The 13,316-nt window shown below is 39.0% G+C and overlaps 2 protein-coding genes across 4 annotated transcripts in view; one reads left to right on the forward strand and one right to left on the reverse strand.

Annotated features, from left to right (window-relative positions):
• dock1 (dedicator of cytokinesis 1) overlaps positions 1–13,316 on the reverse strand; it is a 258,880-nt gene that overhangs the window by 107,535 nt on the left and 138,029 nt on the right. The gene's annotated exons all lie outside the window — the stretch shown is intronic.
• LOC113527713 (inhibitory synaptic factor 2A) overlaps positions 1–13,316 on the forward strand; it is a 39,021-nt gene that overhangs the window by 8,580 nt on the left and 17,125 nt on the right. Inside the window, exons 2-3 of one of the 2 annotated variants that reach the window (XM_026915793.3) lie at positions 1,367–2,555; positions 7,874–7,945. In XM_026915793.3, coding sequence (XP_026771594.3) covers positions 1,372–2,555; positions 7,874–7,945 — 1,256 coding nt within the window. In that variant the 5' untranslated portion in view covers positions 1,367–1,371. Of the gene's footprint in view, positions 1–39; positions 2,556–7,873; positions 7,946–13,316 lie in introns of those variants that run through there. The other variant, XM_053238673.1, reaches the window with a different exon arrangement.

The following is a 13,316-nucleotide window of genomic DNA, read 5'->3' on the forward strand; positions in this document are numbered from 1 at the left end:
AAGCTGCAATCTGTGCATGAAATCAGTCTGATTAGTTCAGAAGTGTGAGAACATCTAGGAATCATTCCCACCCACAGAGCCAGATTAAAGATTAGCCCAAAGCCTCCACTTACCAGACCACATTCCATTCCATTCTGCCCCATAATAATTTCAGTAATGATAATAAATAAATAATTAAGCAAAGCCAGGCTTTTTTCAGCTTTTCAGCTTGCTGCTGCTCAAAGGCTTGGTGTTCTTGCATTAATGGAAAAGGCAATAACCACTAGCGTAACGATGACCACTCTAGCAAAGCACTTTCCCTACTTGCACAAATATGTGCCACTTGTTCAAGAGTAGTGTTTTACAATCATGGCCCTGAAGTACCCCTGTTCTGCATATTTTACTGTGTTCCCCACTCTTACACACCTGGCTGAACTCTGCAGCTCATTAGCAAGCACTGCATGATTTTAAAATGAATTTGTTGGAATGAGGAGAACAGTAAATTAAAAAGGTTTAAAGAGATTCAAAGTTAATGCAAAATTTCACTTCATGTTAAATTTTATCTTGGCTGATCTTGCTTCTACAAGTCCAGTTCAGGTACTCTACCAATCTATTTTGGTACCTAGGCGAGTTCATGGTTTTGTGTATGTATGTGTGTGTGGCTCCTGCCTGTCTGGGCTTCGACCTACAAGCTGTTAATGCTATCAGTGGATGAAACTAATCTAATAAAACAGGAGGGATGAAAGCACAAAGGCCTTGTCTTTCTCTTCCCACATCCATCTCACCCTCTATCCCTTCCTCACAGCCTTCAGTGAATGAGTGAGTAAAAGTTAACGTACATAATCTCTGTCCATGGCACCAAAGAGTGTAAGGAACTTGTCTTCAAGTGAATAAGAGTATATTAGTAACTGCTTCAACTTTTGTGCAATGCTGAGCAGTCAAATATCCCTTTATGTCTCTCATTTATTTAAATTCATTTACATTCTCGGTCATAAAGAGGATATTTAACTGATATTTAATCCGAATGAGATTAGCACAGGAAAAATAGGTCATGGCGAGAATTATTTATCACTGAGCAACTTGTCTCTCTCATGTTAGAGGGGTTCAGCTGCAGCAGGACAACTCATTATTCTCTAAATATGTGAGGGCTTCAACTGGGGAGAAGGATTAAGAGATCCCATTAAAAGTCAATGAGAAACAAGTCACAGGCTATGACAACACTTCTGAGATTGCTGTCCTTGATATTAACGCAGGCAAGACGAGTGGAATAAAAAGGAAGGAAGAGGGAAGAACTCAAGCAGACAGGACTGAGCTGCTAATTGAAAGAATCTGAGAATTTTCAATTCCCCCAAGTTTAATTTCTGTTCTCTGTGTTTATCTTTGGCAGGAACCATGGTGAGCAAAGAGGTTGGTAAATGCATGCTCACCAACTCTGAATCAGACTCTGAGGCAGCACCCTCTATGGCCCTGGAGGTGAAAAGACCGCCGGATGGGAGTCGGCAGGTTCGCAAGCGCAACAAAGCCTTGCAGGTACGCTTCAAGGACATCTGTGAGGCCCAGAGTGAGCAAGCAGCTGCGGCACAGGGAGCGAAGCCCGTCTCATATAAAGTGGCATATCGCAAGTACATGACCGTTCCAGCCCGCAGATCCATACCCAATGTGACAAAAAGCACTGGAGTGCAGACCTCTCCGGACCTGAGGAAGCGCTACCAGACTTTCCCACTGGAGAGGAAAAAGGGTCAAAGTGTGAAACATGCGGCTACAGCGGAGAGCTATAAGGACCAGGATAATGGATTTGTTATTGATGTTAAGAGGGCCAAAGCGGCTGAGGGGGGAAGGGAAGAGACATCATCTCACGCCGTACAAAAGACCAAAGCTTTGATGCACACTAATGAGTGCATAGCCACCATAGAGCACCACTCACATGCTGCAGAATGTACAGACAGGACACTGCTGCCCTGTCCCTCAGAGGACCAATCAAATTACCAGATCTGTACGGTGAAGAGCAAACATCGAAAGAGCTTCCAAAGGGACTCAGAGTCATTGGACCGCTCAGGAAAATGGCAAATAATAAATTCTGAGGACAGAGATGGCAGTACACTGCCAAACTCTAGCTCCAAAGTGACAAGCCCCATAGCCTGGAACTCCTTAACGCAGGTGGAGTGTCTGGAGAGCCCGACGGCACGCAGCAAGCGCAAAAAGGTCCTGCAGCTAAATGGCCTGCAATCACAGACACTGCCGAGGACTGGCTGCACCACACAAGTGCAGTGCCATGCTGGAATGATCTCTGCTCGGCCCATACAGGCAATGGAGGAAGCAGCAGCGGCATCAGTTGCTGCTGCACCTGCTGCTGTTCTACCACCCTCATGTGAGGCTGGGACAGGAACAGTACAAGGCACAGGGAATCTACAGGTGGATAGCGAGGCTTGCAAGCAGATAGTGCCTGTGAATCAGGATAAGGATGTAAAAGCACAGTTGCAAGCCATGGAGAACATGATCAGCTCCAGTCAGGAAACCATCAAAGTCCTGCTGGGAGTCATTCAGGAGCTGGAGAAAGGAGAGGCTCTCAGAGAAGGGTAAGACATAAAAACTACATTATACAGCAAAGTACTTCAGGGAAGATCATTTTACAGTCTTTACTTTTATTGTCCATTGTATTGCTGTAGAAATTTCATGTCATTCCTCCCAGGCTGGGGCTAAGAACAGTCTTGCTCACGGGCCCACGTGTGATAATAGTATTACTTGTGGCCCCCAAGCTGCAGGGTCACAAACATCAAGCCTGCAAACTCACAATCAGTTTGCACCATTGAGCTACTATGACTCTGGTCAGAACCAAGGCAAATGAAAGCCAAAAAATTGTACACTTTTCTTCCAAAGGTCAGTCACACTGTTCCCAATGATAGGCAGGGGAAACGCAGTGAGACTTACCTGACAGTGAGACTGAAATTAGCAGAACAGCAGATGCTAATTCAGGAAATATATCAGCAAACTAATCTTCCACTGAAAGACTGAAAATGTCATTGCAATTCACCTCAGCAAATTTGGCTTTAAAATTGCATTTAAAATACACTAGTGGCATATTAATCAGCTTCTCACTTGTGTTCATCCAAGTAATGGAAAAATAAATAAATAAATTGCTCTGTCTGTCTCCTCAATCTTCATAAGTTGAAATCATGCTTATTTGCATGTATAATGGCCTAATCTCGTTATCGCTACAATCAGAAGATTGAGCAATTGGTGGGTGAAATGCCTGATTTGCCCTCAGTGACATAAGTAAAATATGCCACGGCATATTTAGCATGCAGCTTGCCAACTGGGCATGACGTAGCAATTAAGTGATCACAGACAAGAACTGCAGGATGGTAGGGTCTTAAGAGAGAAATTAGCTCTTTTCAAGGGCTGCTTGCACATACTTTAGAGGAGAGAGGTGCTATTAAAAGATAACATCTATCATTTGAGAGTGTGTGAGGTTATGTGAGTGTAAAGCTACCTGGGCCACCCACATAGACAGATACATACAAGCACATGTTTTAATGCTACAGGGATTAAAGTGGACACTTTTACACTGGCAGACAACCAAGAGAGTGATTAAACACTATTTCTTTATGTACCCAAAAGACAATCTGTCCTCCGTGCACCAAGCAGTCTAACATGAAACAAGTAAAACCACAAGCTGATACTGTCTAAACCTGCTCTGCTGTTCAGGAGGCATACATTAAAATGCTGCTGGTCTATAACTTAGGGAGACATCAGTTCTTTGCCATAACAATGACTCCTGCAACTCAAGGAAATTTCATGCCCACCATGGATTTCTGGATATTGTTGAAGAAACACAAAACAAAACTAAACAACTGTGACTCAGTGGTCAATGGAAGAGACAACTGTTTGACTGGTCATTACAGTTATTTAAATAGTCACTGGGCAGTGGTGAAAACATTTGGCTACTGATCAGAGGGTTGTGAGATCAAATCTCAACACCATAAAGTCACCCACACTGTTGGGTCCTTGAGCAAGACTGTTAACCCCCATTAGCTCAGTTGTATCCTGTCTCAATTGTAAGTCACTTTGGATAAAAGCATCAACCAAATGAGGTAAATGTAAATCTTCATTGAGCAGCTATACATGCAAAACACTAAAAACATTTCATCCTGAGCATTAACATACCCTATGACGATATAATACTATTGATATTGTACTATAACTTTGGATGGTGAAATGTTTCCAGAGCCAGAGGTAAAAGCTATAAAACCATAACTGAGGTTTGAAGCGCATTCTTGGAGAAAAGAAAAAAAAAATTGTTGTGTTCGCAAGAAAGTATATAGGAGCTTCTTTGATAATACTACTGCTGACAAAAACTGAGCAGCTACACACAAAGAATAAAGAGGTAAAAGCGATAAAAACTTGCAAGTCATTTTGTGTGTAATCATTTTCTACGACAATGCCTTTTGGACATTGTGTAGATGCTGAAGGATTTGAGGTTTAATGGTTAAAAATGTGGTCAATCTTGTTGTCCAACAGTAATCAGTTGAGCTGAAATGTAGTTCCATTCAACTCCGGCTCTAACAGTAGTATTTTATATCAATCATTGTATATTCTGAGGTCGTTGCATGTATTCAGTCTCCTCGCTAGCACCCTGGGCAAATTTTATTTTCTTGCAGGCAGTACAGAAACGACAGTGCTAGCATAGACATGGAGCATTGGTCTCATTCTACAGTCGGTAAAATGTCAAGTGCTGAACAAACAAGAGATGGCCTTGGGGTATGAGTCTCAATTACTAAATGCTCAAAATTATGCCTGCTATGTTACTCATGCTCTTTTGTGTGATGATCCATTTGCTGTACCATGGCACTGAATGAAAGACACAAAGGAGTTCAAAACAAGGTCAATAGAGATGATTGATGTTTACCATTAGGTTGATTATACCATATATCAATAAGGATCATTCATGCTAAAATAGCTAAAATCACTGATAGGAATGATGTGGAGGTCAAGTCCATTTTCAGCAGACCTTTCCAGAAAGTGAACTGTGACAAATCATGCCAACAATTCAGCAGAGCACCATTCACCAAAACAGAACAATGAGTTTTAATTCAAACAGCTCTGCAACCGAGTACCACCTTATTCACTGTAGTATCATTAAACTTATGAAGGGCTTGATAATTAGCTGAATCAGGATAATTGAATCTGGGGAATGATAAACTACGCAGTGCTGTTCTCCCTCATGAGTGCAAATGAGATTCTCTGCTGGAAGTACAGATGGATGAGCCTATAGGTGTTCCTCCACGTGCCTACATGTTGCAGGATGAAGATAACACACTCCAATGACATCCTGTGCAAAGTCTTGTCATCCTGTCAGTACAATTAGCACTCTCTTTCTCCTCCTTCCATGTGCCAGACTGGCACTGTGGCCCTCCCCTGGGCTCCTCTGGCACCGCTATACATCACCGTCCCCATTAGTCTCTGAAAACCTGCCTCAGAAAAAACCCCATGCATCAGCAAACACAGCATCACTCACAGTCCAGAGCCAACATGGCCGACGCTTTCCCTCTGCACTCGAGTTTAAAACTCTGAGCAGTGTTGGCAGGATGCAGAGAGGTGGTGCAGGTGAACTAAGTCGTTAATGGCGAAGTTGGCTTGAGTCTGACACCCAGATAAAACGAGCCGGATAGTATTACTGTCACTTAGCGAGGCTGATTTAGTGAGACTGAGGGAGGAATGAATAGATAAGATAGAAGAGAGTGGATGTCTTGCCAGCAAAATCAATTCTTCCATCAGACTGCTGTAAACTCAAGGTCAGGCTCTTCACTGCAGGCTGTTCGAACGTCAAAAGGTCACCATGTCTCTGCTAGCACAGCTATAGCAGGTTGTAACATATGATGAGCAACTGAAACGATTTTACAGACTTTTGCAGGAATGGCGCTAACTGGTCCTAGCATAATGTAGTTTGAACAGAACGAGTATTTTGTTGATCTAAAATAAGACAAAGTTTATACATAACATTTTTTTAAAGATTGAATAAATAAACATTAGTTCAACCATGAACTCAAAATCTATGAAGAAATGTAATAACATTTTCCTAAAATAATCAAATTGAGACAAAAAAAAAAAATTGGTCGATTAGACAAAGGAGCAATTTTCCCATCTTTGTGTGTTCACTTTGCAAACAAATTTAGGTGATTAGAGAAAGATCAGCCATTAATCAGTGATTAGCGTGGTTGGATCACTGCAGGTTTTGAGATGTGGGTACACATGCGTACCATTAAATAAAATGCTTAGTTAAATACTACTGTTAATCCAAAATTGCTTCTTAGATGCTGGGGGGTGGGGTGGGGAATTAAACTGTACCTTTGCTTGTCCCTATGGTGGTACACCTTTGGTACCTAGGTTTACTCTAAAATGTAATTATGGTCTATCTACATACCAATAATCTTTTTTTTTTTTTTAATTAAACTATATCCATGTTAAAGGTACAGTGACAAGGAAATGTGCAGTTTAGGACCCTTTATTCCCAGTGTCAATTTATCAACATAGTGAATTCAACACACAGTAAAGGGTGTAAAACCCAGTGGGTCACATACAGTAGAGGACTTTAACACTGATGGCAATATTTATTTTTAAATCCGGTGCTTACACGAAGGATCAAAACAGAGAAAGGAATGAATTCATTGTATAGAAAAATTAAAATCACTTTCCTGAAACTAAGTAAAAATATTCATTGACTAAGGGTGCTTTCCCACTTCAGTCATACCAGTAAAAAGAAAGTCTGGTTTTATATATCAGGTGGACCAGGAATCAGTTTCTGGCTCAAAAACAGCTTTCCACAGTCACCATTAGAATTGAGGAATAACACACTTGGGGCATGCTGTTATAGCAAATTAATCAGAGACGGGGTGGTGTGGTGCAGCCTGACACAAAACACAGTTCAAGTTACCACCTAGAAGAGGATTATTTTCTTATATTAGCATGGCTGGAAGTGTTTTATTCCTCTTACACCACAGTGATTTGCCAACAATTATAATTTTTCATTTATTACTGAACAAGAAGTCATGCTTTTTATCCATTTATAGATACATTTAAGGTGTGAGACAAGTTAACTCCTGATATCAATTACACTATAGCAGCTACAATCATTCACACACCAGCCTCTTTTTTTCCTCCTCTACCTTGACGTTAATAAGAAAGAAAATAAATAAATAAATAAATAAACGCAGCTTGTCACATTACGAAGAAACCAAAAAACACAAAAACATCTAAAGAGTTTCCATAACAATAGGCTGCTTGATTATGCTCTTGATTGCATAAATACAGCATGCATGATGCGTGAAAGAAAAAAAAAATTTAATTCATGTTTTTTCTCAAAACATGATCATAGTTGAGCATGTCTCTGTTGGGACACTATGTAAATACTGATGTGAAGCTGTTCCATTGAGGCTGTATGAGCGAGGGTTAAAGCAGCAGCTAGCAGGGTGTTTGAAGCTGATTAATTGTAGGAGCTTGAGCAAAATCAATGATCTATGCAGATGTGATCAACAGCCAGAAAGGAGATTTAGTTTATACAAACAAGAGCAAAAATTATTTACTGAAATTCATTATGTACTGCCTGCTTCACACTGGGACAAGTTCCAAAAGTATGGTGTGGGGAGGAGGAGGGAAAAAAAAAAAAAAAAAAAAAAAGTGTTACTACAGTTTTTTTAACCTATCAGGACACACACAGTCCTGCACAACCTCTGCAAGAAGCATGTGTACAGAATGCTGACACGCAACATCCACGTGTGTGTGTGTGTGTGTGTGTGTGTGTGTAGTAACCTTGCGCTGATAATGAGGAAGGGTAAAGTGGGTGGAATGATTAATCTGGACTTCCTAATGACCCGTCCTCTCTCTTTATCTCCTCCAGTCTCTCCTATCGGACCGGGCAGGACACGGCCAACTGCGACACATGCCGGAACAGCGCATGCATTATTTACAGGTTGGCTATTCTCCCTCCTTTACCAGATAAGTGCCGCGGTTAACACTTTTTTTTGTGTGTGCGCGAGAGACCTAAGAGTAAGTTCTGGGCAGTGAGATGATTGTTTTTTGAAAATGAACCTGTAGAAGATAATGATATCTGTAGCTCGTGGCTCTGAGCAGGACAGTTTTGGGTTGGACAATCATTTTAGAAATTGATGTAGTCTTAGGAGTGTTTTGTCTGTGAGAAGAACACAGCAGGGGAAATACTCTGCAGCATCAGCAGATGAAATCTGGGGTTTTGGCCTGGACATGTACACACAGAGGATAAGGAGAACATTTTCTACTATGTAAGTTACCAAGTCATATAAACTAAGTTATTTCTCTTTTGCATTTATCTCAACCACAAGTTAGACCACTTTAAAACCCCCATTACCTCCACAGGTGAAAAGGGAGAAAAGTACATTTAAAGATGAATAATAATAATACATATGCACGCGCACACACACACACATATATATATAAAATACACACACACATACATATATATATATATATATATATATATATATATATATATATATATATATATATATATATATATATATATACACACATACATATACATATATATATATACACACACATTTATATATATATATATATATATATATATATATATATATATATATATATATATATACATATATATATATATATATATATATATATATATGTACAAAAAACACCCACACACTCACTTTCTAGGAGCAATATGCATGCATTAATACCAGCCTTTATTTTTAGCCTACAGACTGACAGGTTAGTCCATCTAGCAGTCATCCCATGTTTTTTAATAATAATAATAATATCCTTTATTTTATAAATCATTAGCATTCATTATACATACATTATAAACTATATTAAGAGTCCTTAACACTCTAGTGAGCTATATTATCGCAGTTGGAATGATCTTAAACTTAGCCAATCTTAGCCAATTCAATATATCCTTATATACTAATAGGGAAAATATGTGATACTTCATTAAATATTATAAGTTTATAATAAAATAGTAGTAAATCACATCTATGTATCAGAATCATCTACAGCAGTCTCTCTCTCACCTCAGTTAAATATCAGTCATTTGACTGATCGCTGTCCACCTACACTGGTGGTGAAATAATCACTGATTAACTCAGTTCTGTTGGCTAAACCTCCCATTTTTCAAATATTACAACTTTGCTAGCTGCCATCTCTACAGTGTGCTTCACAGATTTTGACAGCTTGTATTTAGACCGTTTACAAACTGAATCTATTGGCTTATGTCCGTTTTGCTAGGGCACGAAGCCAACAACTTGACCAAAGAAATATTTTTTTTGAAAATAAATTAAAAAAAAAAATTCAATAATTAAGCCACTTAAAGCCACTCTTTTTTTTTTTTTTAACCTACCAAGGGTACCAATAGTTCTGGAATAGACTGTATCTGTCAGCTTGGATTTGCAGTGTTTGTAAAATCCAATAAAGTGTCTGAAAAATCCAATGATAATCAAAAAAAAAAAAACATACCTCTAAATTATGCCTTCACAGCATGCTATTTTCATTATATGCTACTACTTCCACTGTTTTTTTTGTTTGTTTGTTTTTTTAAGAAGCTAGTTTCAGCTTTTCAGGCCCTCTAAACTAAGCCAAGCAAAGAGAAATGACATATACAAAATGCAGTATGAAAACATCAATAAACCTTTTTACAGGTTTTCAGCAGAAAGCAGCAATATTTTCATACGTTTCAATTTTTTCTGTTTGTTGCCTTTTTTTTAAATTCTGCAAAACAACAAATTTTCAGCATGCGACATTTGCTCATGTGCCGTGCGAATTTGCAAAAACGATAAAACACACGCATGCGTTTTATCCATGCCAGAAAGCCCAAACCGGCTGTGTGCGCATACACACACTCCCATAAACCCAGTCACGGCCACAGAAAGGTGTTTGCCCCGTTGTGTTTGCAGGTGAGGTGTGAGAGGAATATCAAGTGCTGCTGTCTGATTGCTTTTGTCTGAAAATCCTGAAATGCTGATCAACACTGAATAAAACATTAAAGTCTCAATGAGCAACTGCAGAAATATTGCCTCAGAGCTAGCGCAGCTTACTGAGTGTACATGTTAATGGCTGTAATCTTGTGGCATTGTTGTTGTTCTTTTGTTTTTCTTTAGTAGGAGGGAAAAAAAAGGTAGTTAGTTACAGCCATTCCTGAAGGTTTAGAGGAACCTGTACTGGCAGAATGAAGAGAAAAGAGGTTAAGAGATCAGAGTTTATGATCTTCTCTTCTACTTTGCTTTGACCTTCTTACCAAATAAAATCAATCACTTCTTGTGAAAAATGAGGTTTTCTTAAGCTTCCCAATCAGGACAAGCTCCTCACTGCTTCTCCTAAATGCAAAGTCCAAATGACATCTGCTTGTTTCGGGAAAACAATTTGATTTTAGATAAAAGCTGTGTGTTTTAAGAAAAATATATATTGTATGCTTTCAAACTTTTCTTCCCACGAAACTCTGCTTTAAAATTCTTTAACAACATGCTATTATTTCTTGTATATATTCTGCAATATGGGCACCGCCATGCTAAAATTATTTCATTGGATCATTACAACTCTGACAAATCGGAGGTCTTGAGCCAATCCGACTCAAACTTAAGTCAAAATTAAATAAAAGATGGTTGAAATTTGTTCAGATGTTTCCTTAATTGAAGTTCGGAAACTACCGAGTTGCCACACTACCTCTAGATTGACAGAAGCAATGGGCCAATCACAGTGGAATATGCAAATAATATGCAAATGAAGCTCTGGTGTGATGGAGATCTGGGGTTCTCCGTGTTTTTGGAGCCGGGGACCCCTTTACAAAAAACCCAAGGACTACATCTGATTTATTTTTACAAACACTACTGAAACATCAACACTATTCATATATTAGGCTCATTATGTTAATGTAGACAATAATGTTTTGGCTATTTATTGAAGAGCTTTTTTTTTTTTCTTGGAAAAAGAACACATTTCATTAGATTCAAGTTGACAGGTTGATATTTAGGCTTTCTTGTTTTTGAATTATTGAGATGTAGATTAAACCCATTTAACTCAAGTGACCAATAAAAACTGTCTAATAATTTGAAAAACTCGAAAATAAAGTATAATGACTTTAGTAATAGTGGGCTGTGATTTCTCCCACTAGACTTGTGCAATATCCAAAACACCAAAGAGCTGTTTTTGACCGTTTTCGGACGTTTTCGGCCAACATAGTATGGTGCCATCCCTAATAAATATAGTTCACTAATGTTAAATATATACTTGTTTAATGTTAGCTCATATATTGAACAATTATATTTCAGAGAATTGAGCTCAAATTAATTTCCATTTGCCTTTACAGAAAGTGAGGGCAACACACACATCAAGAGCATGTGAGATTGGGGGGAAGGGGGCGGGGCTTCCAGGCACCTTCAGTTCATGTCAGAGTTTAAAACACCTACTCACATCGCTCCAGGTTCATATGTCGATTGGCTCATCTCTCATTTTACTGGGGGGTAAAAGAGTGTTGGCATATTTTGGAGTGATAACTTGTACTAGCACGCTCCTGCATAAAATCCATAAGGTTTGGCAGGTCTGATAATATAATATAATTGGCATAAACATCACTGGATATCGTGGCAATGTAATATCTTGTAGGGAAAATAAAAATCATTATATCTCACAAGCATATCTACTACTAACAACTTTTTTTTTTTTTAACTACACCTCAGATGACCCCCAGATCCCCAGACCCTACCTTGAGAACCACTGATGTAAATAATGTGTGTGGTTTTGAACTCTGAAAGTAGTCCTGATGTTCAAGACAGTCTTAAAAACTTCCAAATTCCCAAATTTTGACAACAAAGCCAACAAAACTAACTTTGAGCTGACCTAACCAAGGTAACAAGGGATCAGTGTTCATTCTGTACATCACACCAATCTCAGCAACATAACTGTTAAATGATCAAATGGAAGAATGAATGAATATCCTCATACACTGCAATACAGAATATAGAAATAACAGACACAAGGAGATACAGAACTACTAAAACCATTCTAACCAAATCTAATCTATCCTGAATGGATTGTGTGCGTGTGTGCGCGCGTGTGTTTTGGTAATGGGATAAACTCTTGGCAGTGTATGGAAGGACCACATAAAGATGTGCAGCACAAATTTAGTCCGCAGCACAGAATCAATGCGGGAGGCGATGGAGTGGAGAGGAAGCGGTCTTTTTAAACATTACACGCTGAATGCAGTGATCCTCTAAATAGGTGAGGACTGCTGAATTTCAGTGAGGGACCCAGAATCAAATTTAGCCGCTCCGTTCAAAGAGAAAGTGGATTAACTGCTATCTAATTACACACAGCACCATGACGGCACTCCTAGTAAGAGTGTGTGTGTGTGTGTGTGTGTGTGTGTAAAAAGAAATGTAAGGCAACTATGTTATATAAATTTATAACTGTCACTCTGAAAGTGCTGCAGTAATACGGAAGAAATGAAACTTATCCGCCTCTTAGAGTATGTGTGTGTGCCTGTATGAGGTGCCTGTTAGAGCTGCAGTGGGTGGAACTGTACATTCCATCACAGCAATGTGTGTGTGTCTGTGTGTAAAATTAAATGGGGGAAAAAAAAAAAAAACACATAACATTAACATTATCCCGGAGGTGAACAGTCATCTCAGTAATGTTATCGCCTCTGACTTCCCCTTTCATTATCCATCTTCAACCTCCTCACCTCGTCTCTCCAGCCCACCATGAGTCGAACGTATGAATGTGCTATGCATTATGTCGAGCCGGAAGAACAGAATATTAAAGGCAGGAGATGAGGAGGAGGAAGAGGAGGAAGACTCGATTCTTTTCATCTTCCCATTTCGTTCTCCCTAATCTAACAATCCTCAGGGAACAGTACAAAGGGAGCGTACAGCCATGATGGAGGATGTCAGAGCGATTTTTTTTTATTCATCCAGCCCAGAGCCATGGAACCTTTGAGTTTTCTTTGTGGAAAGCTCATTATATTAGGAATTATTTCAGAGGAGAAGATCATCTGCTAATGTGATGATCAAACTTAAAGGAAACAGGATAGTGTTACTTTGCGGGAAGCAGGACTGGAATTCAGTAGTCTTTACTGCTACTTCTACCACAGTGGTGTTGAATTCTCCAACGTATTGGTCAGAAGGTGTTGATTCATTTTTATAGCAGCAGCTCTAGCAATAACAGTTAATTTACAGGAACTTGTATGGTGGACAATCTACATAATCAAAGGCTAATAATAAATGTATTAAAAATGATCATTTAGCACAAAAAAGCATATAATTGTTGACTTCAAAATGTTTTCTATTAGG

The sequence above is a fragment of the Pangasianodon hypophthalmus genome, chromosome 12 (assembly GCF_027358585.1).
Source record: "Pangasianodon hypophthalmus isolate fPanHyp1 chromosome 12, fPanHyp1.pri, whole genome shotgun sequence".
Lineage (NCBI taxonomy): Eukaryota > Metazoa > Chordata > Actinopteri > Siluriformes > Pangasiidae > Pangasianodon > Pangasianodon hypophthalmus.